This window comes from Somniosus microcephalus, chromosome 8 (assembly GCF_052327205.1).
Source record: "Somniosus microcephalus isolate GS21.2 chromosome 8, FLI_Smic_1.0, whole genome shotgun sequence".
Taxonomy (NCBI): Eukaryota; Metazoa; Chordata; class Chondrichthyes; order Squaliformes; family Somniosidae; genus Somniosus; species Somniosus microcephalus.
In genome coordinates, this window is record NC_140994.1 from 52,719,672 (window position 1) to 52,743,799 (window position 24,128).

The 24,128-nt window shown below is 43.4% G+C and overlaps 1 protein-coding gene across 4 annotated transcripts in view; it reads right to left on the minus strand.

The window, feature by feature from the left end:
- stk32c (serine/threonine kinase 32C) overlaps positions 1-24,128 on the minus strand; it is a 462,283-nt gene that overhangs the window by 48,348 nt on the left and 389,807 nt on the right. For all 4 annotated transcript variants that reach the window (XM_085994722.1, XM_085994723.1, XM_085994725.1 and 1 more), the window contains 5 exons: positions 18,175-18,348; positions 16,675-16,712; positions 16,390-16,479; positions 13,868-13,971; positions 13,657-13,773 (listed from right to left, as the gene is read on the minus strand). In XM_085994722.1, coding sequence (XP_085850848.1) covers positions 13,657-13,773; positions 13,868-13,971; positions 16,390-16,479; positions 16,675-16,712; positions 18,175-18,348 — 523 coding nt within the window. The remainder of the gene's footprint in view (positions 1-13,656; positions 13,774-13,867; positions 13,972-16,389; positions 16,480-16,674; positions 16,713-18,174; positions 18,349-24,128) is intronic.

Consider the following 24,128-nt stretch of genomic DNA (forward strand, 5'->3'; position numbering starts at 1 on the left):
TAACTGCCATTTATCACACCTCGGCAGAGAGATAATCACAGCAATCAAAGGTGTGAATGGTGTCCAAACAGGTCAGTCAGGAAAACATTACATCAAGGAACAATGAGGTGGGGTCACAAGGGGTCAAATGTTGCAGATGCTGGGGTCTGTATGAAAAACAAAAAACAGACAATAAAACTGTTTTTTTGCTGGAAATCACAGCAGGTCCGGCCGCATCTGTGTAGAGAGAACAAGCCAACGACGACTCGAGTCTGGATGACCCTACGTCAGGTGGGGTTACATGTAACGTGACATGAACCCAAGATCCCGGTTGAGGCCGTCCTCATGAGTGCGGAACTTGGCTATCAGTTTCTGCTCTACGATTTTGCGTTGTCGTGTGTCTCGAAGACCGCCTTGGAGAATGTTTACCCGAAGATCGGAGGCTGAATGTCCTTGACTGCTGAAGTATTCCCCGACTGGGAGGGAACACTCCTGCCTGGCGATTGTTGCGCGGTGTCCGTTCATCCGTTGTCGCAGTGTTTGCATGGTCTCGCCGCTGTACCATGCTCCGGGGCATCCTTTCTTGCAACGTATGAGGTAGACAACGTTGGCCGAGTCACATGAGTATGTACCATGTACCTGGTGGGTGGTGTCCTCATGTGTGACGATGGTATCTGTGTTGGTGATCTGGCATGTCTTGCAGAGGTTGCCGTGGCAGGGTTGTGTGGTGTTGTGGTCACTGTTCTCCTGAAAGCTGGGTAATTTGCATAGACCTCCTCAGAAGACAAACGCGGGACACAACCAACAGAGTACCCTTCATCGTCCAGTACTTCCCCGGAGCAGAGAAACTACACCATGCTCTTTGCAGCCTTCAACATGTCATCGATGACGACGAACACCTCGCTAAGGCCATCCCCACGCCTCCACTACTCACCTTCAAACAGCCGCCTAACCTCAAACAGACCATCGTTCGCAGAAAATTACCCAGCTTTCAGGAGAGCAGCGACCATGACACTACACAACCCTGCCACGGCAACCTCTGCAAGACATGCCAGATCATCAACACAGATACCATCATCACACGTGAGGACACCACCCACCAGGTACATGGTACATACACATGTGACTCGGACAACGTTGTCTACCTCATACGTTGCAGGAAAGGATGAGCCGGAGCATGGTACATCGGCGAGACCATACAGACACTGCGACAACGGATGAATGGACACCGCGCAACAATCGCCAGGCAGGAGTGTTCCCTCCCAGTCGGGGAACACTTCAGCAGTCAAGGACATTCAGCCTCCGATCTTCGGGTAAGCATTCTCCAAGGCGGCCTTCGAGACACACGACAACGCAAAATCGTAGAGCAGAAACTGATAGCCAAGTTCCGCACTCATGAGGACGGCCTCAACCGGGATCTTGGGTTCATGTCACGCTACATGTAACCCCACCTGACGTAGGGTCATCCAGACTCGAGTCGTCGTTGGCTTGTTCTCTCTACACAGATGCGGCCGGACCTGCTGTGATTTCCAGCAAAAAAACAGTTTTATTGTCTGTTTTTTGTTTTTCATACAGACCCCAGCATCTGCAACATTTGACCCCTTGTGACCCCACCTCATTGTTCTTTGATGTAATGTTTTCCTGACTGACCTGTTTGGACACCATTCACACCTTTGATTGCTGTGATTATCTCTCTGCCGAGGTGTGATAAATGGCAGTTAGAAAGATTACCTGTAATCATCTGGCATTATTCTCTGACTATATAAGCTGTGTCTTTATGCATCTCTCCACTTCACCTGACGGAGGAGCAGTGCTCCGAAAGCTTGTGATTTCAAATAAAACTGTTGGACTATAACCTGGTGTTGTGTGACTTCTTACATTTGTCCACCCCAGTCCAACACTGGCATCTCCACATCAGAATCTATTTGGTTAGAGTTAAGAAACAATAGAGGTGTCATTACACTACTAGATGTATTCTATAGGCCACCTACTAGTGGGAAGGATATAGAGGAGCAAATTTGCAGGGAGATTACAGAGGGGTGCAAAAACTATAGAGTAATGATAATGGAGGACTTCAAGTATCCTAATATAGACAGGGATAGTAATAGTGTAAAGGGCAGAGAGGGGGAAGTATTTCTGAAGTGTATTCAGGAGAGCTTTCTTGATCAGTACGTTCCTGGCCCAATGAGGAAGGAAGCATTGCTGGATCTGGTTCTGGGGAACGAGGTGGGTCAGGTGGATCAAGTGTCAGTAGGGGAACATTTAGGGAACAGTGATCATAGTATCATAAGGTTTAGATTAGCTTTGGAGAAGGACAAGGAGCAATCTAGAGTTAAAATACTTAATTGTAGGAGGGCCAATTTAAGTGGGTTGAGAATGGACCTGGCCCGGGTAAATTGGAATCAAAGATTGTCAGGCAAAACTGTAATTGAACAATGGGCTGCCTTTAAAGAGGAGATGGTTCGGGTACAGTCGAGGTACATTCCCACAAGGGGGAAAGGTAAGGCAACCAAAGTCAGTGCTCCCTGGATGACGAAATAGGTAGAGAGTAAGATGAAGCAGCAAAAAGGGACTTATGACAGATGTCAGGTTGAGAATACAGAATATATTGAGAATGCTGAATATAGAAAGTTCAGAGGGGAAGTGAAAAAGGAAATAAGAGTGGTAAAGAGAGAGTATGAGAATGGACTGGTAGCTAACATAAAAGGGAAGCCAAAAGTCTTCCATAGACATATAAATAGTACACAGTAGTAAGATGAGGGGTGGGGTCAATTAGGGACCAAAATCGAGACCTATGCATGGAGGCAGAGGGCATGGTTGAGGTACTAAATGAATACTTGCATCTGTCTTTACCAAGGAGGAAGATGCTGCTAAAGTGATAGCGAAAGAGGAAGTAGTTGAGATACTGGGTGGACTAAAAATTGATAATGAGGCAGTAGAAAGGCTGGCTGTACTTAAAGTAGATAAGTCACCAGGACCGGATGGGATGCATCCTGAGATGCTGAGGGAAGTAAAGATGGAAATTGCAGAGGTACTGGCCATAACCTTCCAATCCTCCTTGGATAAGGGGATGGTGCCAGAGGACGGCAGAATTGCAAATGTTACATTCTTGTTCAAAAAAGGGTGTAAGGATAAACCCAGAAACTACAGGCCAGTCAGGTTAACCTTGATGGTGGGGAAGCTTTCAGGAACAATAATCTGGGACCAAATTAACAGTCACTTGGGCAAGTCTGGATTAATTAAGGGAAGCCAGCACAGATTTGTTAAAGGCAAATCGTATTTAACTAACTTGATTGAATATTTTAATGAGGTAATAGAGAGGGTTGATGATGGCAATGCAGGTGATGTGGTGTACATGGACTTCCAAAAGGCATTTGCTAAAGTGCCACATAATAGGCTTGCCAGCAAAGTTGAAGCCCATGGAATAAAAGGGACAGTGGCAGCATGGATATGAAATTGGCTAAGTGACAGGAAATGGTGAACAGAGTAATGGTGAACAGTTATTTTCCGGACTGGAGGAAGGTATACAGTGGTGTTCCCCAGGGGTCAGTACTGAGGCCACTGCTTTTCTTGATATATATTGATTTGGACTTGGGTGTACAGGGCACTATTTCAAAATTTGGAAGTATTGTGAATAGTGAGGAGAATAGGGATAGACTTCAAGATGGCTAGACAGGCTGGTGGAATGGGCAGACACATGGCAGAGGAAATTTAATGCAGAAAAGTCAAAAGTGATACATTTTGGTCGGAAGAATGAGGAGAGGCAATATAAATTAAAGGGTACAATTCTAAAGGGGAGGCAGGAACAGAGAGACCTGGGGGTATATGTGTACAAATTGTTGAAGGTGGCAGGGCAGGTTGAGAAGCAGTTAAAAAAGCATACGGGATCCTGGGCTTCATAAAAAGAGGTATTGAGCACATAAGCAAGGAAGTTATGATGAACCTTTATAAAACACTGGTTCGGCCTTAACTGGAATATTGTGTCCAACTCTGGGCACCGCACTTTAGGAAGGATGTGAAGGCTTTAGAGAGGGTGCAGAATAGATTTACAAGAATGGTTACAGGGATTAGGGACTTCAGTTACGTGGATTGACTGGAGAAGCTAGGATTGTTCTCCTGAGAACAGAGAAGATTGAGAAGAGATTTGATAGAGGTGTTTAAAATCACGATGGGTCGAGCCTACATTTCGTTGTACTGCACTTGTGCACTAACAATGACAATAAAAGTTGATTTGATTTGATTTTTGACAGAGTAGATAGAGATAAACTGTTTCCATTGGCAGAAGGGTCGAGAAACAGAGGACACAGATTTAAGGTGATCGGCAGAAGAGCCAAATGCGACATAAGGAAGAACTTTTTTACGCAGCGAGTGGTTATGATCTGGAATGCACTGCCTGAAAAGGTGGTGGAGGCAGATTCAATTGTGGCTTTCAAAAGGGAGTTGGATAAGTACCCGAAGGGAAAAAAAATGCAGGGCTACAAGGAAAACATAAGAACATAAGAAATAGGGGCAGGAATAGGCCATTTGGCCCTTCGACCCTGCTCCACCATTCTATAAGATCATGGCTGATCTTCTACCTCATCTCCACTTTCCTGAACTATCCCCATATCCCTTGCTTCACTTAATATTCAAAAATCTATCAATCTCTGTCTTGAATATACTCAACGACTGAGCCTCCACAGCCCTCTGGGGTAGAGAATTCCAAAGATTCACCACCCTCTGAGTGAAGAAATTTCTCCTCATCTCAGTCCTAAATGGCCAACCCCTTATTCTGAGACTGTGACCCTGGTTCTAGACTCCCCAGCCAGGGGAAACATCCTCCCCGCATCTACCCTGTCAAGCCCTGTAAGAATTTTGTATATTTCAATGAGATCACCTCTCATTCTTCTAAACTCTAGAGAGTATAGCCCTAGTCTACTCAATCTCTCCTCATAGGACAATCCCCCATCCCAGGAACCAGTCTGGTGAACCTTCATTGCACTCCCTCTGTGGCAAGTATATCGTTCCTTAGGTAAAGAGACCAAAACTGTACACAATACTCCAGGTGTGGTCTCACCAGGGCCCTATATAATTGCAGTAAGACGTCTTTACTCTTATACTCAAATCCTCTTGTAATAAAGGCCAACATACAATTTGCTTTCCTAATTGCTTGCTGTACCTGCATGTTAACTTTCAGTGATTTGTGTACAAGGTCACCCAGGTCCCTCTGAACACCAACATTTCCCAATCTCTCACCATTTAAAAAATACTCTGCTTTTCTATTTTTCCTACCAAAGTGGATAACTTCACATTTCTCCATATTATATACCATTTGCCATGTTCTTGCCCACTCACTTAGCCTGTCTATTCCCACCCAGCTTTGTATCATCAGCAAACTTGGATATAATGGGCTGGATTATCCAGCCCCCACGGGTGCGTACGAGGTGTTTATGCACCCATAGGGGCCGCACAAGTGCCGGGTTTAGCGTATGCGCTAAAACCCGGCACTTGCGATCTTGACAGATCATCCGCCTGCCTGGGAGAAGGGCCTCTGCGGGTGGAGAGTTCCGCTTTCTGCACAACCTCCGCCCGCTGAAAACCTTTAAAAATCTTACGCCTGGTAAAAGCCTGCGTAAGGCCTGCTTTTACCAGCATAAGAGTTTTTTTTTTAAATTCCCACTCATTTATCATTTAAAAATACTTTTTAAAAAAAGGTAAGTTTATTTTTAGCCCCTTAAAAAACTTTAATTATTTTATTCAAAAAAAATAATTTTTGTTTAAAATATTTAATTTAATGTCATTTAAATTCATTTTAAGTATGTAATTTCAAAAAAATTATTTAATGTTTTACTGTGGTTTTTTAAATGATACCCATTCATACTTCTGACAGATATGTGCATACAGAGCTGTCAAAAGTATGCAAGGGGATTCCCTTTTTTGATTTGTTCCCCATGGCTCAAGTGATCCCAGGGATGCTTGCGAACCGCATGCACCCCTGGGATACCTGGGCCTCTGTGCATTTCGTACAGCAGAGACCCAGGATCGCAAGCCTCAGGACCTACGGAGCCAGCGGGTAAGTTCATAGGTTTACTTGCGGGCGGATGCCTTCGATCGGAAATTCAGGCTCCTTATATTTGGGAGGAAAAATTCAGTTGGTAGCACCACCCGTTAGCGCCTTAAGAGGGCGCTAAGTGGGGCGCAAAGCAACTAGCGCCCGGGCGCGGCGATATCTGCGCCTCTCGCAAAATTGACCGGACATTTTGCGGTGGCACTAAAAAATACCGTCACGATCTGCCGGCAGATCGTGACGTCAGTCGAGTGCGCAACACCCTGTTAGCGCCCCGGACCGGAAATTGAGTGGTGCCCCCTGCCTTACCGCCTGCCGCTAGCAACGACAGGTTGAGGGGAGCGTTCTGCTGTCAGAAAGGGACTAGGGGAGCGCTATTTAAAGGCGACCACGTCCTGCCTTTCTTTGTCGGTGACATTTTTGCACCACACATTCTGAGAGAGAGAGACTTCTGGAGAGATTCAACGCTGTGTGAAGGTGTTTTGGGTACTGAGCAGCACTTTGCAGGTTGGTTTTGATTTGCCCTTCCTTGTATCGATTTAAAAGAGACTATGGGGTCTGCACTCTGAGCTGTTCCCCTGGTTCTCTCCATTGTTCTTTCCAGCAGATTTGATGTACAGCTCTCTCCAGGCCGAGATTCAGGCCAAGATTCAAGGCTGCAATGAGCAGGATGTGGATGCAGAGCAAGATCATCCCTCCCCTTTAAGATAAAAGCAGAAAATGCAGGAGAAACTCAGCAGGTCAAGCGGCATCTGTGAAGAGAGAAACAGATTTAACGTTTCAGGTCGATGACCATTCGTCAGAACTCCCCTTTAAGAATTGGATGGTGCCAGTGTGTCTGTGTTACATTGCTGACTGAAATCACATGAGCTTTGCCAGCGCTGTGAGGTAGCGCCTCGCTCCTCTGCCTTAGCACCTTAAGAGAGGTGTGTAGCGCCTGATTTAGCGCTCCAATCACTTCCAGGGGCGATAAAAGCCAAGTTTGCTGTTAGAGGCGATAATTAGCGCCAGGTGCTAAACTTTGCGCACCGCCAATAATAGCGCCCCAAACGGGGCGATACTGAATTTCTCCCCCTTGGTCCCCTCATCCAAATCATTGATGCAGATTGTGAATAGCTGAGGCCCAAGCACTGCTCCTTGCGGTACCCCACTAGTTACAGCCTGCCAACCCGAAAATTACCCGTTTATTCCTACTCTCTGTTTTCTGTCCGTTAACCAATCCTCAATCCATGCTAGTATATTACCCCCAATCCCATGAGCCCTAATTTTGTTTAATAACCTCTTGTGTGGCACCTTATCGAATGTCTTCTGAAAATCCAAATATACCACATCCACTGGTTCCCCCTTATCTATTCTGCTGGTTACAATCTCAAAAAATTCTAACAGATTTGTCAAATTCAATTTCCCTTTCATAAATCCATGTTGACTCTGCCCAATCCTATTATTATTTTCTAAGTGCCCTGTTACCACGTGCTTAATAATAGATTCTAGCATTTTTCCTACTACTGATGTCAGGCTAGCTGGTCTGTAGTTCCCCATTTTCTCTCTCCCTCCTTTCTTAAATAGTGGGGTTACATTTGCTACCTTCCAATCCGCAGGAACCATTCTAGAATCTATGGAATTTTGAAAAATGATAACCAATGCATCCACTATCTCTATAGCCAACTCTCTCAAAACCCTAGGATGTAGGCTATCCAGTCGAGGGGATTTATCGGCTTTCAGTCCCGTTAATTTCTCCAGTACTACTGTTTTACTAATCCTAATATCTTTCAGTTCCTCATTCTCACTAGACCCTTGTTCTCCACTATTTCCAGGAAGGTTTTTGCATCTTCTTCCATGAAGACAGGCACAAAGGGCTGGATTTTCTCAGCCCCAGGGAGGTGGGTATGGAGGTGGGACTCTGGGAAAGTCGCAGAATTTGGGGGCAGGTGGCAAACCCGCCCCCAACCCGCCTCCGTACCCTCTTGCCAGGAGGTGGGAAGCCGTCCTGGCCCGGGTCCCGTCTCCTTGGAGGTGGGAAGGGATTAAAGCCTATTAACTGCCTGTTAACAGGCAGAAAATAGGATTATCCCCATTTTTCATCCTGAAGTGCGGGCTTCCCGACCTGGGGGAACCCTGCCTGGGTGTAGGAGGCAAAAATGAGGTTTGCGGGGTTCGGAGGGGTCTGAGAGTGCGATGTAGAGGTGAGTGATGGGTGCAAGTGTGGAGTGGTAAGTATGTAAGGTGAGTGTAAAGTGTTAAAAAATGTTAAATTACCTTTGTTTCTATCTACAGCCTTCAGCCGCTGTGGAGCTGGAGTCCCCGACATCTCCATTGTAGAGATCACAGACTGGCTGTTGCATCCTCTGATCCAACAGCCAGCTGATTTCTGCAAAGTTGAAAGGTTTGATGAGTCCTGAACATAAGGGCCTAGAAATTCGCTATCGCCGCGCCAGGTCTTTAGCGCCCGAAATTTAGCGCTCGCCCGGATTCCCGTAGCGCCCGCCTGAAATTCAGTTGCGGCGCCCCAAGACGGAGGCGGGCATTATTGCAGGGCTTGGCCGCCTCGCTTGGGGCGATGAAAGTCAATTTCAGGCGTCCAGCTGCCGCTGCGGCACCCGATGCGGTGCGGCAGGCTGGGGTACTGCAGGCCTCCTCCTTCTCTTAAGGAGGAGCTGCCTGCAGCCGTGAGATCGCCGCTGGATTCCCCCGGCAAATGAGCCCGGCACCACGGAGAAGTGCCGGGCTCGTGGGAGTCAGACACCAATGCCGCGGGGGGGTGGTGCAGGAGTCCGGGGAGGGAGGTGCGGCCAGGCGGCCGCCGGGAAAGCGGCCGGCCGCCCCTCCACCTTTATGCGCCGGCCTCTCGGAGCTGCAAGGCCCCGTTTTTCAAACGCTGTTTGCGGCCGCTACGGGCGAGGTGGTCGCAACTGAATTTGGCCGTCGGCACGGAATCGCGTTGGAACCGGGGCGCTGCGCACACCGATGACGTCATCGGTGCCGGCGCAGCGCTACCGGCTAACGCCGATTTTAGGGACCAACTGAATTTCGGGCACTAAAAAACTTCCGGCGCAAACCACTCTTTAGCCAATAAGTGGGCGCAAATGCGACTGAATTTCTAGGCCAAGGTCTCATCAAACTACACAGAATGTCAGTGTTTGACAGCTTCACAGAGCTGTCAAACGATGACATTTCTTCTTTCAAATGTTCTTGACAGATGACATGTCATACGTTGACGTGCTTTGTCACGGACTTCCCCCTAATTGGCCTGCTGAGCCCGCCGGGCGGGCTTAACAAGGTCAATCAGGGGAAATTCTCGCTGGTTGGCCAGAAGCTGATGGAGGCAGGACTGAAGCCCGGCAAGCAGCAGACCCGCCTCCAAAAGCTTCCCATTCAGAAAATCCAGCCTAAAGTATTTGTTTAATTTCTCTGCTATTTCCTTATTCCCCATTATAATTTGTCCTGTCTCAGCCTGTAAGGGACCCACATTTACTAATCTTTTCCTTTTTACATACCTATAAAAAGCTTTTACAGTCTGTTTTTATGTCTCTTGCTAGTTTACTCTCATATTCTATTTTCCCTTTCTTTATCAATTTCTTGGTCCTCCTTTGCTGCATTCTAAAATCCTCCCAATCCTTAGGCTTACTACTCTTTTTGGCAGCATTATAAGCCTCTTCTTTTGATCTAATACTATCTTTAACTTCTCTTGTTAGCCACAGTTGGACCACTTTTCCTGTGGGTTTTTTGTGCCTTAAAGGAATGTATATTTGTTGTAAATTATGTATTAATTCTTTAAATGCTAGTCATTGCTCATCCACTGTCATACCTTTTAATGTAGTTTCCCAATCTACCTTAGCCAACTCATCCCTAATACCTACGTAGTTTGCTTTGTTTAGATTTAAGACCCTAGTTTCGGATTTAACTAAGTTACTTTCAAACTCAATATAAAATTCTATCATAAGCGGGGGAGAGGGACTAGCTGAACTGCTGTTGCAAGAGAGCCTGCATGGGCTTGATGGGCCGAATGGCCTCCTACTGTGCTTTAACGATTCTATGATTCTATTATGGGCTAGAAATTCGTTATAGCCAAGAAATGGGTTAAAAATTTAGGCTAACAATGGTTAAGTAGCGCCAGTTGAAAATCATTTAGGCTGCGCACAAAATTCGTCCTCACTCCTCACTAAAGTGATTGCAGTCCTGATTCTCATCTAAAAACCCAAGCTCATTGGCGTTACACTGAAAAGATGGACCAATATTGGGGGCAGTCTAAACGCAAGTAATGATTGCCACAGGTTTTTTCACTGCTTAAAGGGGAGGTTCATTGATGTTGCAGCACCTTATTCTCAGCACTGTTGGGTGTGCAGCTGCATCAACAACCATAAGAAGGACAAGGAGAAGGAGCACTTATTTACAAATCCTGATGGCAGATCACCGCCCTAGGGAGAGAGCCCCGAGGTTTTTGATGAAGTTTTGGAGGCATTGGTTTTAGTGGTGGAGAGAAGGCAGGCGGTCCTGCACCTGCCAACTGGCAGGAGGCCCTCGCCACAAGTCTGCCGGACTATGTGGAGGGAGGTGGCACACCACGTCATGGCAGCACTGTGGTCCCCAGGACCCACACACAGTGCAGGAAGAAGTTTAATGAGCTCACAGGGATGGTCAGGGTGAGTGAAGGCTTCAACAAATGCTTCATACGACCATCTGTACCATAAGCTTCACACACTGTTCAATACACCACACCCCCAGCACTCACCCACCAACAATCTCTACCGAGCAACATTCACACCCACATCTCACACCTTGCACACGATGACAGCTATTCAACTATGGCAGGCACAAGGGTCATTAGTTATTAGATTTCATGTCATATGTTGAATATGTTTATCGATTGTGTTTAGAATATTTTGTGGTCTCTCTCATTTCACCTTTGCACCCAGGAGGATGCTGTGATATGGTGTGAGACAGGGATTGTATGATGGGGATGTGGTGAGCTATGGGAATCTGGGGTTTCATTCATGCGAATCAGAGTCTGATGAGCCGGTCTTGGATAGCCCGTCCAGAAGGCCGATTGTCTTGCTGCCTCCGCTCCCTCCACCATAGATCCTGAAGGGTGAGGTTCACCGCCAGTACAGCCCCCATGACTTTTAGCAAGTGTTGTAGGTTGGAGCTTTTCAGAAATAATGATGGAATTTTGTACTTGCCACAACACTCCCTGATACCAAAGAGCCTTGACCTTGAATGAATGAAGAAAACTCTTCCAATAGCAGGAAGTAGCATACAGCTGCTGAAACTACAGAAACGTGTCAGGTCCGTGTGATTGGTGATGATCCCTTTAAATTGGTGATGATCCCTTTAAATAGCATCGCTGGAGCTGGCTTCCTGCTGCTGCACGCCATCTGAAATTATCATTGTTTCCTCCAGTTGGTAAGTTCATTGGCTGCAATGAAGTTGGGAGATCGGGCATCAAGTGAGCGTTGCACACTCACTGATGTCACGATCTCCGTGATGGCGAGGTCCCCAGTGATCATGTTCAGCAGCAGCGCTACCGGCAACACCAATATGACATGCAGCGCTGGAACCAACATCAGGTGGCGTTAAAGCTCTCAACAGTGTTTTAGCGCCATCTCATGGCGCTAACTTGTGGCACAACCCACACAAATTTCACCCCCTTTGATTCTATACTAACAACAAATTTTCAGTACAGGTAAGCCTATCGCGGTGTAGGTCACTAATCTGCCCTGGCATGTTCCTGATGATAACAAGGTCATCAGGATCAATTATAGGCAGTGTGAAACTTCTGTAGTATTTACTGCGTGTTGTAAAAAGCTCAGTATTGTTGCCGCTGTAATGGTGCAAGCCAGTCTTGGCTAACATAGCACAGTACAGTATTCAATCTCTGATCTCTTCAAGGCAGCAATTAATTTGGTCTGGCCTTGATGAATCATTTTCTGAATCTGCGTGACCCTACATATATTTGCCAGTACGTGAATATAAATTAAGCTGTAATATGGAAACATAAATTATTTTTTAAAATAATGTTTGATAATCATAGTATAGTAGATACTTCAGGACTATGCTATCTGCACTTGTTATGTATAAGGCACATTTAGCAGGTATAACTAGTTTGTAATAATAATAGATGTGTATACAACAGCATACATCTAAACACCCCTGCTCTATACTTAACCGAACATATTCTCATAATGAATGGGATAAATATTGACTCTTAAAATTATTTACATTGAAGTGAATTATATGATTGAGAATTTTTAAGGAGTGTCCCTGTCACCACTATCACAAAAAGCTTTTTACTAAATTAACTCAGTATCAACATGCCACTCAAGCGGGTGAAGTACAAAAGACCTGTCTATTTTGACTGTCTATCTTTTGTCCCTAAATTTCCTTCAAATTTTAAGAAAAATAAACGACATTGATTAAAAAGTAAATCTTTCTTTACAATAAATAGTTTTGTTACTGTAATGAATGTTGTAATTGCAGTGAACATTGTGACTAGTGAATGCTGACTATAGTGAACGTGTTGACTGTAGTGAATATGGCGACTGCAGTGAAAGTTGTGTCAGTTGTAAATGTGTCCAATCACTGCAACAAAATACATTTCGCTCTAATGCAGGCACTACAACCGTTCCTTCATGCCCCACTAGGTTCCTAAAAACAAACATCACAAAAACTAACATGTTAAAAAGATTCAATAACCTACTAAAAAAGTCATAAACTTAATCTCTTGTCCTCACTTCCAATTACTGCAACTTCTCCCATGTCTACCAATTGAAAGAGCTCTGTTATACTCTTCCCCCGCCGGCATGCACATAAATTCAGCCCATACCCCTGCACTTCAGGACCTGTCCTATCTCTGGCCTAATGTCGGACATGAAGAATGCATATGCAGCAGACCAAAGTCTCTATCCCTAGCCACCCTCTGGAGCCACCTCCAGCTGCATGGTGCTTTCAGACTTGAATCCTCTCATTAGCTCTCTGCTTAGTGATGAATCTGTTAAACCTTGCTTCCCTTTTCACCATTCTAGTGGTAATCCTGAGTGTATGCTATCGTGACTCATGAACTACAATTTTGAAAAGCTCTAATAGATCCCCCTTTACCCTTCTCTGTTCTATTGAAATAAGCTCCAATTTTTCAAACATTTTTTCCATAACTATAAACACTTACTCATTCCTGGTGTAATTCTCAGGAATCTTAGTTGTACCCTTTCCATGGCTTGAATATTGTTCATAGAAATGTATTGCCAGAACTGCACGCAATACATCGAACTACATCAAGTGTGCAGCACAGAAACAGGCTATTCGGCCCAACTGGTCAATGCCAGCATTTATGCTCCACACGAGCCTCCTCCTAACCTACTTCATCTAACCCTATCAGTATATCCTTCATGTGCTTACCTAGCTTCCTCTTAAATGCTTCAACTGCATCCTAAATAATGTCTTGTACAGAATCAATATCACTTCCTTGCTTCTTTATTCAATGCCATGCTGTATAGAACCCAGAATCCCATTTGCCTATTTATGGCCTTTTCTACCTGTACGCAATTGCTCCCTGGATTTTTCCAGGGGTGCAGGTACATAACACCACTGTGTAATGTCATTGAATTTATGGAACTCGGAATAACTAAATCAGATCTTACCTTTCTTAACAAAGTAACAACTTCCTTTGTCCAAGTAGAGGAGTACTGTACACTCACTGTGCTGAATAACTGAATGAGGGATTCAACTGCAACGCTAGAATGGATATCATATGGCCTCTAGTAAAAGAAAAGAAAACCATTGTCAGCAAAATAGAACACAGGTACCATCAATACAATGAACTAAAAGTTGACAAATGACAGAACACTGTACCCATCCTCGAAGAAGTTCATACGCAGTGACTCCTAGTGACCACCAATCTACCTCAAACGAGTATCCTGTACCACCATTGACAAAGGAGTGAAAAATCTCTGGAGCTACAAACAAACAACAGAGAAATAAATTTAAGTAACAGAATAAATTTACTTTGAAATCCAAACTTTTAATTAAATAGTAAATATCACTGCATGCAAATAACATAATGTATGTCTAGAAAAATACTGTGCAGACTTTTAAGTGACTGCAATTTTGCAGACTATATCAGCCATAGTTGATATTCTTTAGGAATCCACAATCAACTACTGGTTAAAAAAAATTGCTGCATAATTCTAACGGGAATGGAACATTTTCTAACGTTTTAAACTATTTCATTTTGTTATTACAGTATTTGTAGCTTGCTGCAATTTAATGCACAGCTAAAGTAGGAATTATACAAGTTTACAGAAGATGCCTGTGCAATCATTATTTTAAATATGATAAAATGTGAAACATGGGTAGTATTCACTTATATGAGGTAAATATGATTTTTTGTGTTTTGCGATGCTGCAAGGTCAGCTGGAACTCGCATCTCAGTCACAAAAGCAGCGTAGTAATAGTTACGTAACTACTAAATTTGCTCTTCATCCACCCCATGCTTTACCTGACCTGAAAGTGCTTGTTGCTGATGCTTGGGAGTTTGAAATTACAGTGTGCAATATTAGTAACAAAATACATTAGCATATTCTCCAGTCCATTATCTCAACAAAGACATTAGCCCGTTTAAAATAAATAAATGAAATCAAGTTATTTAAAGTGTTCCCTGTTCTGCCATTGACAATCCCATGTGCACACAGTTCACTTACCAAAAAAAATGTACAAGGAAAACCAATGAAAGAGCACAATTTTGGCCCTGAGTGGTATGGCAGAATTAAAACCTTACTTGTACAGGATTGCAAGGAAAAGAATGGTGCATAGGTTACAACAGTTTATAACTTACACCAATAATTTAAATGCAGGAGCCTCCTCACTGGCCATTTGTACTGGCACATAGGGCACACTCTTGGGTTTGCAAGCCATAAAAACTCACGTACTAGATTTTATGGTAAGGTTTTTGCTTCAAACTAAAATTTATAGACACTGTGAATCAAGACTGTCAAACTTTAATGCAATACTTCGTTACTGTTTTTCTTTTTTAGACTTGTCTTCAGCCTCAGTTGGTTTGGTGGCTCAGTTAGTAGCACCCTTGCCTCTGAGTCAGAAACACTGTGGGTTCACGTCCCACGCCAGAGATTTGAGCACAAAAATCTAGGCTAACACTCCAGTGCAATACTGAGGGAGTGCTGCACTGTCAAAGGTGCCGTCCTTCAGATGAGACGCTAAACTGAGACCCTGTCTGCTCTCTTGGGCGGACGTAAAAGATCCCATGGCACTATTTTGAAGAGCAGGGGAGTTAGCCCCAGTATCCTGTATTTATCCCTCAATCAACATCATTAAAACAGATTATCTGGTCATTATCACATTGTTGTTTGTGGGAGCTTGCTGTGCAAAAAATTGGCTGCTGCGTTTCCCACATTACAACAGTGGCTGCACTTCATAAGTACTTAATTGGCTGTAAAGCGCTTTGGGACTTACGGTGGTTATGAAAGGCGCTATATAAATGCAAGTCTTTGTGTTATAATTGGTTAATGCTGGCTTTCCTGTAAAACAAGCACAGCACTGGGGCCTGATGGGGCAAATATTCATATATTAACACATTATGTCACATAAAGGTATTCAAAATTATGAGGGGTTTTGATAGAGTAGATAAGGAGAAACTATTTCCACTGGCAAGATGGTTGATAACCAGAGGACACAGATTTAAGATAATGAGCAAAAAATCCAGGGAGGAAATTAGGAGATTTTTTAAAATCTGTGAATTGTTGTGATCTGGAATGCACTGCCTGAAAGGGTGATGGAAGCAGATTCCATAGTAACGGGAATTGGATAAATACTTGAAAAGGAAAAATTTGCAGGGCTATGGAGAAAGAGCAGGGGAGTGGGATTAATTGGTACAATAGCAAAATACTGTGGATGCTGGAAATCCAAAATAACAACAGAAAACGCTGGAAAAATGAAGCAGGCCAGGGCAGCATCCATGGAGAGAGAAACAGAGTTAACATTTCAGGTCGAGAACCTTTCGTCAGAACTGGTAGTTAATTGGTAATTCTTTCAAAGTGCTACCATCGGCCAGGGCACAATGGGCCAAATGGCTGTCTTCTGTGCTGTATTATTCTATGATCTATGATAAAGATATGGCTTTCCTTACTTGCTATATATTCCCAATGTCAGAGTGAAGTGCAAAGTGGAGACTACACTGAAAAGAGAAGTATCACCCCAGACTACTTACAGTCCATCACTGAGATCGATTTGCCTTCTCTCTAGGGGAATCATGTGTGGCACAGGGAGAATCCAGAAAAGAGATTATAATCGAAAAAGGCAAAATACATCAAAAAAAAGGAATCAACCCTTGCAATTTACATAATCCTTATAACCCTTACCCATATATGGCTTTGTTCCCGCTAGAGCAGTTGCTCTTTCTCCATCTTTAATAATTGTTGCTATGTTGAAATCTGTCAGATGCGCATGTCCTGAAAGAGTGGGCTTGTTTAATAACAGAGGCATCAGACAATGTAAACACCAGAAAAAAAATCAATTCTCATACTTTGCATAATATTCACTGACAGCTGCAAAACATAACAGGGATAAACCCATTAAGTATGCCATTAGTAAGGAAACTGTATGTGTCGCTGGCTGTAAATGGAAATTAGCATCTGTTTTCTAACCTTGCTCATCAAGAAGAATGTTGTCAGGCTTGATATCCCTGGAAAAGAAGTAAAGGTAAATCCACAACTGAAGAATATATTTCAGTATTGTCTGTGCTGTCTTAATTTCCTTATTATTAATAAATTTAATTTCAGTTTGCCACTTCCTTGTAGCATCCGCAGAAACATTATTGGCATTCATTGTCTCATTATTCGACACTTTATTCGAAGAAGCATTTTAACTAATGTATTATCACTAATAAATTGAACGTCCACACTGCCACTGGGTCACCCGCCTCAGGTGAGGAGGAAATGAAATGGGTGCAGTGTTTTTCTGTCATTGCGTCGAACTATCATATCCCCAACAATGTTCCCGCTAAGCTGCGCGGCCCGGGACCGGCTTTTCAAATGTGAAATGTCGCGCATATGCAAAACTTTGAATGGGCCGTGCATCCCATTAAAGGGACCACGCACCCCCAAAAGATTAGGGGGAACATTGATCCCCAACCACACTTGGGTGGACGTATTACACACCTGACGTCCCAGGGTGCTGGGGAGTCGACGGGACAGTTCAATAATCCTTCTCTGCCTGCCTAGGTTCCGTGGGTTTACCAGTGTAACTGAAGAAGAAATTCTGCCCAACACTCTCAAGATCATGGTCAATATTTGACGCACTTTAGTGAAAAAAACAATTATCTCACAGAAAAATGTATCTTGTAATTAATATTCTGCTATTCCCCTTGATCAATATCACATTTGCTTATAAGAACACAAGGAGCAAAACGGGCATTCATCTCTACAGATCACTGGCAAATCCTGATAATTTCAAGCCCATTCCATCTATAGACTACTGTCAACATCTGTTAATTCAAAATAGTTTTTTGCACTAAAGGATTTGAATTATCCAATAATTCGAATTAAACAACTTAAGTAGACTCTTCATACAATTTGCCTTTAATGAGCTCTGTCCATTCTACTTAATTTCTTGAAAGAAAATTCTCCCCGGTTCCCAGATGTAGTCAAGCAAAACCTCAGAATATCTATCCTCTCTTACAACCTATATTATTCAATCCTGACCCAGCACAAAGCTTCATTGTAGAGACTCGACTATTCCATTTCCATACAGTAAATGAACCAATTGCACAATGTAAGTCATGACACATTCTGTTAATGTTTTAAGAAGTGGTGTCTGATTTACAGAAACTTGATTCACAAAAGGTCATATAGATATGTAATTTTTTAAAAACTCTACTGCACACAAGCAAGTGGGAAGCTATGTGAACAGAGATTTATGCTGTCTAAGACAGATCTAGGTCAAAGCTATGTACAGAAGCCCTTTGTTAGAGATATTCAGCAAGCAGAGAAGAAAATGGTGATGATTATAATTACTATTTCACTGTCAATTGTTATTCTAATACCTGCAGCAGCTGATACTGTAATATAAAAGGACTCAAGTTTGTTTTAGGCAGTGAGAAGAACGGCATATAAGACTAAATCAATGGCACTTTTACTACCAGTTACCTGTGGATAATATGTTGGCCCTGTAAATAGTCTAATGCCAAAGCCATCTCGCAGATATAAAGTTTCATTGCATCCTCCGTAAACTGGACATTTTGCTGAAGGTGATAGCGAAGGTCTCCACCTAAAAGAAGGTCAACCACCATGAACATATCTTCTTCATCCTGAAAGGAGTACCTAAAACACACAGGTGCAAAAAAAATTAAAGGAGCACAATTTTCAACCAAGAAATTATTCTGCAGCACATTTTACAAACCGCAGCATTTGAGTTTTTTGTTAGAACACTAATGCCCTTCTTCTGAGCACCAATTTCTGTGCATTTTTACAGCAGCGATACATCCCTAGGAAGAAAAACTTTATTTTAGAATTGAATAGAGCTTTAAAAATGTTATCATTTAATAGTTTTAGAACTCAATGTTGCCTTTTAACAGTGTCAGATGGCTGTAGGGACAGATCCCTTCTTATTACCTTCGAGTCGAAGGGGCCAAAATTCCTGGGTTTTGGGGACGGTGCAGCATCCACCTGCGCCTTCCGAGTCCTAGGAGCAGTTGTGGGTTTCCATTGCAGGGCTACTAAAAGCCCCAAAGATGCACTGAAATAATGGTAGTTAATCTCAGAGGGATCGATTATCTTCTGACTGCTGTCCCTTTGCTCCCTGTGGGATCAAACAATCTTGTGTATGAAATGACCTCTTCAGCCCATCCCTCAGAGCAGCAGATTGCCACTCCGATTTTCTGACACCTCATCAGGGCAGGCGTCTCTGTGGTAACTCCACAGTTATGGTCCTCCCACCTTTGGCAATTGCCAGCCAGAAGTCCTGCCCCACCACATTTCTGGCAGCAGTGTGGGATTACGGCAATTTCAGGCCCATATTCTCCCTTTCACAACATAAGAACATAAGAACATAAGAAATAGGAGCAGGAGTAGGCCAATCGGCCCCTCGAGTCTGCTCCGCCATTCAATAAGATCATGGCTGATCTGATCCTAACCGCCAATCTACTATCACAGAACCATCTCCTGAATCTAACAGAATTAGACACACGAAATAGGAGCAGGATCAGGGTACACGGCCCCTGGGCCCGCTCCGCTACCCACAGAGCCATGTCCGATCCAAAGATAGACTCATGTCCAAATTCCTGCCCGCTCCCCGTAACCCTTAATTCCCTTTACTTCTAGGAAACTGTCTATTTCTGTTTTAAATTTATGTAATGATGTAGCTTCTACAGCTTTTTGGGGCAGCATATTCCATGGACCTACCACCCTCTGAGTGAAATAGTTCCTCCTCATCTCAGTTTTGAAAGAGCAGCCCCTTATTCTAAGACTATGCCCCCTAGTTCTAGTTTCACCCATCATCGGGAACATCCTCCCTGCATCCACCCGATCCAACCCCTTCACAATCTTATATGTTTCAATAAGATCGCCTCTCATTCTTCTGAACTCCAATGAGTAGAGTCCCAATCTACTCAACCTCTCCTCATATGTCCATCCCCGGGATTAACCGAGTGAACCTTCTTTGTACTGACTCGAGAGCAAGTATGTCTTTTCTTAAGTATGGACACCAAAACTGTATGCAGTATTCCAGGTGCGGTCTTACCAATACCTTGTACAACTGAAGCAATACCTCCCTATTTTTATATTCAACCCCCCTAGCAATGAAAGCCAACATTCCATTGGCCTTCTTAATCACTTGCTGCACCTGCATACTAACCTTTTGAGTTTCGTGCACCAGGACCCCCAGATCCCTTTGTACTTCAATACTTTCCAGTTTCTTGCCATTAAGATAATAACTTGCTCTACGATTTTTCCTGCCAAAGTGCATAACCTCACACTTTCCAGTATTGTATTCCATCTGCCAAATCTCTGCCCACTTACTTAGCCTGTCTATGCCCCCTTGCAGGTTTTTTATGTCCTCCTCATTCACTACTTTCCCTCCCATCTTAGTATCATCTGCAAACTTTGATATGTTACACTCGGTCCCCTCCTCCAAATCGTTAATATAGATTGTAAAGAGTTGGGGACCCAGCACTGACCCCTGCGGAACACCACTAGTTACTGATTGCCAGTCTGAGAATGAACCATTTATCCCAACTCTCTGCCTTCTGTTAGATAGCCAATCCTCTATCCATGCCAGAATATTACCCCCAATCCCGTGATTTTTTATCTTAAGCAATAATCTTTTGTGTGGCACCTTGTCAAATGCCTTTTGGAAGTCTAAATACACTACGTCCACTGGTTCCCCTTTATCCACCCTATATGTTACTTCCTCAAAGAACTCCAGCAAATTTGTCAAACATGACTTCCCCTTCATAAAACCATGCTGACTTTGTCCTATTAAATTATGTTTATCCAAATGTCCTGCTACTGTCTCCTTAATAATGGACTCCAAAATTTTACCTACCACAGATGTTAGGCTAACCGGTCTATAGTTTCCAGCCTTCTGTCTACTGCCCTTTTTAAATAAGGGTGTTACATTAGCAGTTTTCCAGTCTGCCGGGACCTTTGCTGAGTCCAGTGAGTTTTGGAAAATTATTACCAATGCATCCACAATCCCTACCGCCACTTCCATCAAGACCCTAGGATGTAAGCCATCAGGTCCAGGTGATTTATCCGCCTTGAGTCCCATTATTTTACCGAGTACCACTTCCTTAGTGATTTTGATCGTGTTTAGCTCCTCCCCCACTATAGCCCCCTGTTTGTCCAGTGTTGGGATATTCTTAGTGTCTTCTACTGTAAAGACTGATACAAAATATTCATTCAGTGTTTTTGCCATCTCCATATTTCCCACCATTAATTTCCCGGTCTCATCCTCTAAGGGACCAACATTTACTTTAGCCACCCTTTTTCTTTTTATATAACTATAAAAACTCTTACTATCTGTTTTTATATTTTTTGCTAATTTACTTTCATAATCTATCTTCCCTTTCTTAATCAATCTTTTTGTTATTTTTTGCTGTCTTTTAAAGTTTTCCCAATCCTCTATCCTCCCACTAGATTTGGCTACCTTATATGCCCTTGTTTTTAGTCGAATACTATCCTTAATTTCTTTACTTAGCCACGGATGGCTGTCTTTTCCTTTACACCCTTTTCTTCTCAGTGGAATATATATTTTTTGGAAGTTGTAAAATAACTCCTTAAATGTACACCACTGATCATGTATCGTCTTACCCTTTAATCTATTTTCCCAATCTACTCTACTCAATTCCGCTCTCATACCTTCATAGTCTCCTTTATTCAAGCTTAGCACGCTTGTTTGAGATCCAACCTTCTCACCCTCTAATTGAATATGGAATTCAACCATGTTATGGTCACTCATTCCAAGGGGATCCTTTACTAGGTAATTTTTAATTAATCCTGTCTCGTTACACAGGACCAGATCTAAGGTTGCTTGCCCCCTGGTCGGTTCAGTTACATACTGCTCAAGAAACCCATCCCTAATACACTCAATGAACTCATCCTCAAGGCAGCCCTGCCCAATTTGATTTGTCCAATTAATATGATAGTTAAAATCCCCCATAATTATAGATGTTCCCTTATTACAAGCCTCAACTATTTCCTGATTGATACTCCGTCCAACAGAGTTGCAACTGTTCGGAGGCCTATAGGCTACGCCCACGTGTTTTTTCCCCCTTATTATTTCTTACCTCCACCCAAACTGCTTCATTATCCTGATCTTTTGACCCAATATCATTTCTCTGTATTACAGTGATTCCTTCCTTTATTAACATAGCCACCCCACCTCCCCTTCCTTCCTGCCTGTCCTTCCTGGTCGTTAAATAACCTGGTATGTTTAATTCCCAGGCATTGTCTCCCTGCAGCCATATTTCTGTAATGGCCACAAGATCATACCCATATGTAGTTATTTGTGCCATTAACTCGTCTATTTTGTTACGAATGCTACGTGCATTCAGATAGAGAACTTTCAAATATGTTTTGTGACACTTAGTTCCTGCTTTTGCCCTTTTTATTACTTTACCTTTTACTCCATACCTTCTGCCCCTTCCTGACACGCTCTGGTTTTTAATTTCCCCACTGCTACCTAAGTCTATGACCTACTCTGTTGTCATTTGTATTATTTGCTCTCGAGGAACCTCCCCCCCACTAGTTAGTTTAAAGCCCTCTCTACAGCCCTAGTTATATGATCCGCCAGGACTCTAGTCCCAGCACTGGCCAAGTGAAGCCCGTCCCAACGGAACAGCTCCCTCCTGCCCCAGTACTGGTGCCAGTGTCCCAGGAAGCAAAACCCATTTCTCCCATACCAGTCTTTGAGCCACGCATTTAACTCTCTAATTTTATTTGTCCCAGCCAAATTCGTTCGTGGCTCAGGTAATAATTATTACCCTTGAGGTTCTGTTTTTTAATTTGACCCCTAGCTGCTCATACTCCTTTAACAGAACCGGCTTCCTAGTCCTATCTATGTCGTTTGTATCAACATGGACCACGACAACTGGATCCACCCCCTCCCACTGCAAGTTTCTTTCCAGCCCAGAGGAGATGTCCTTAACCCTGGCACCGGGTAGGCAACACAGCCTTCGGGACTCTCGCTCTCGGCTGCAGAGAACTCTATCTATCCCCCTAATAATTCTATCCCCTACCACTACAACATTTCTATTTACTCCCCCCTCTTGAATGGCCCCCCATTCCACGGTGCTGTGGCCAGGTTGCTCATCCTCCCTGCAGTCCCTGCTCCCGTCCCCACAGGGAGTAAGAACCTCGAACCTGTTGGACAAGAGCAAGGGCTGCGGCTCCTCCAGCTCTACCTCCTGGATCCCCGTTCCTGCCTCACTCGTAGTCACACCGTCCTGTCCCTGACCATGGGCTACATCTGAATTAATTAACTTCATAGGTGTGACCACCTCCTGATACACAGAGTCCAGGTACTTCTCCCCCTGCCTGATGTGTCGCAGTGTCTGAAGCTCAGACTCCAGCTCATCAACATGGAGCTGGAGTTCCTGTAGCAGCAGACACTTGTCACAGACGTAATCACTGTGAGCCTCAATAGGGTTCACCGGCTCCCACATCTCGCAACAGTAACACATCACCTGCTCCATTCTATGTAATTAATTAAATTTTTTATTGTTAGTTATGGACACCCTCTGCCCGATTTTAGATGCTAGTATCCCCTTTAATTAATTGGATTTAAATTAAATCAATCCCTCTAGTTACACCAGTTAAATGGTTTACCAACAGTCACTCTGCACCAGAAAGGCCTTATTAACTACAACCCACAGAGTTAAAGTTTGAAAAGAGCACCTAACACCCCACTTACCCTAACTCACACTTACCCAAACTCACAGCACTCTTTGATGACTCGCACTAGGACTGGTCTTTTTATACTGTTTGTTTGTTTACAGCCAAATGAGTCACCCCTGCTGATTGGTTAGAAAACTGGTTTCCACTGCCTGCTGTGCCAATTTACTCTTACTGTAGTGTAACCTTGTTTTACTCTTCTTAAACCAACAGAATCCCAAATATTTAACTTTTCCCCTTTACTTAAACTGCTTAAGTAATCTTATCAAGAATGATTTAAAGAGAAATAACAATTAAAGAACTCTCACACTTACCCAAACTCACTGCACTCTTTGATGACTCACACTCAGTGCTTGCTCGCACTAGGACTGGTCTTTTTATACTTTTAACAAGAACTGTTAACTCTCATCTTGCAGTTACTAGTGGTGTCCTACTTATTAGTTACACACTACTTAACTGCAGGTTAAATTGGATTCATACAGTTTCAAATTATACACAAAATTGTAAGCTCTTTTATCCACTTAAGATAATTTACTTTTCTGCTATTATGTTATGTATTAAAATATACATGTCATCATTATGAGGGTATTTCATCATCAGCACTCCTTTTAGTTAGTCAAAATGTGATTAACATTTAGGGGCCAAAAATGGCAAAAGAATCTAATTAATTTATCAATTATATGTGCAACAATAACTTTATAGGATACATC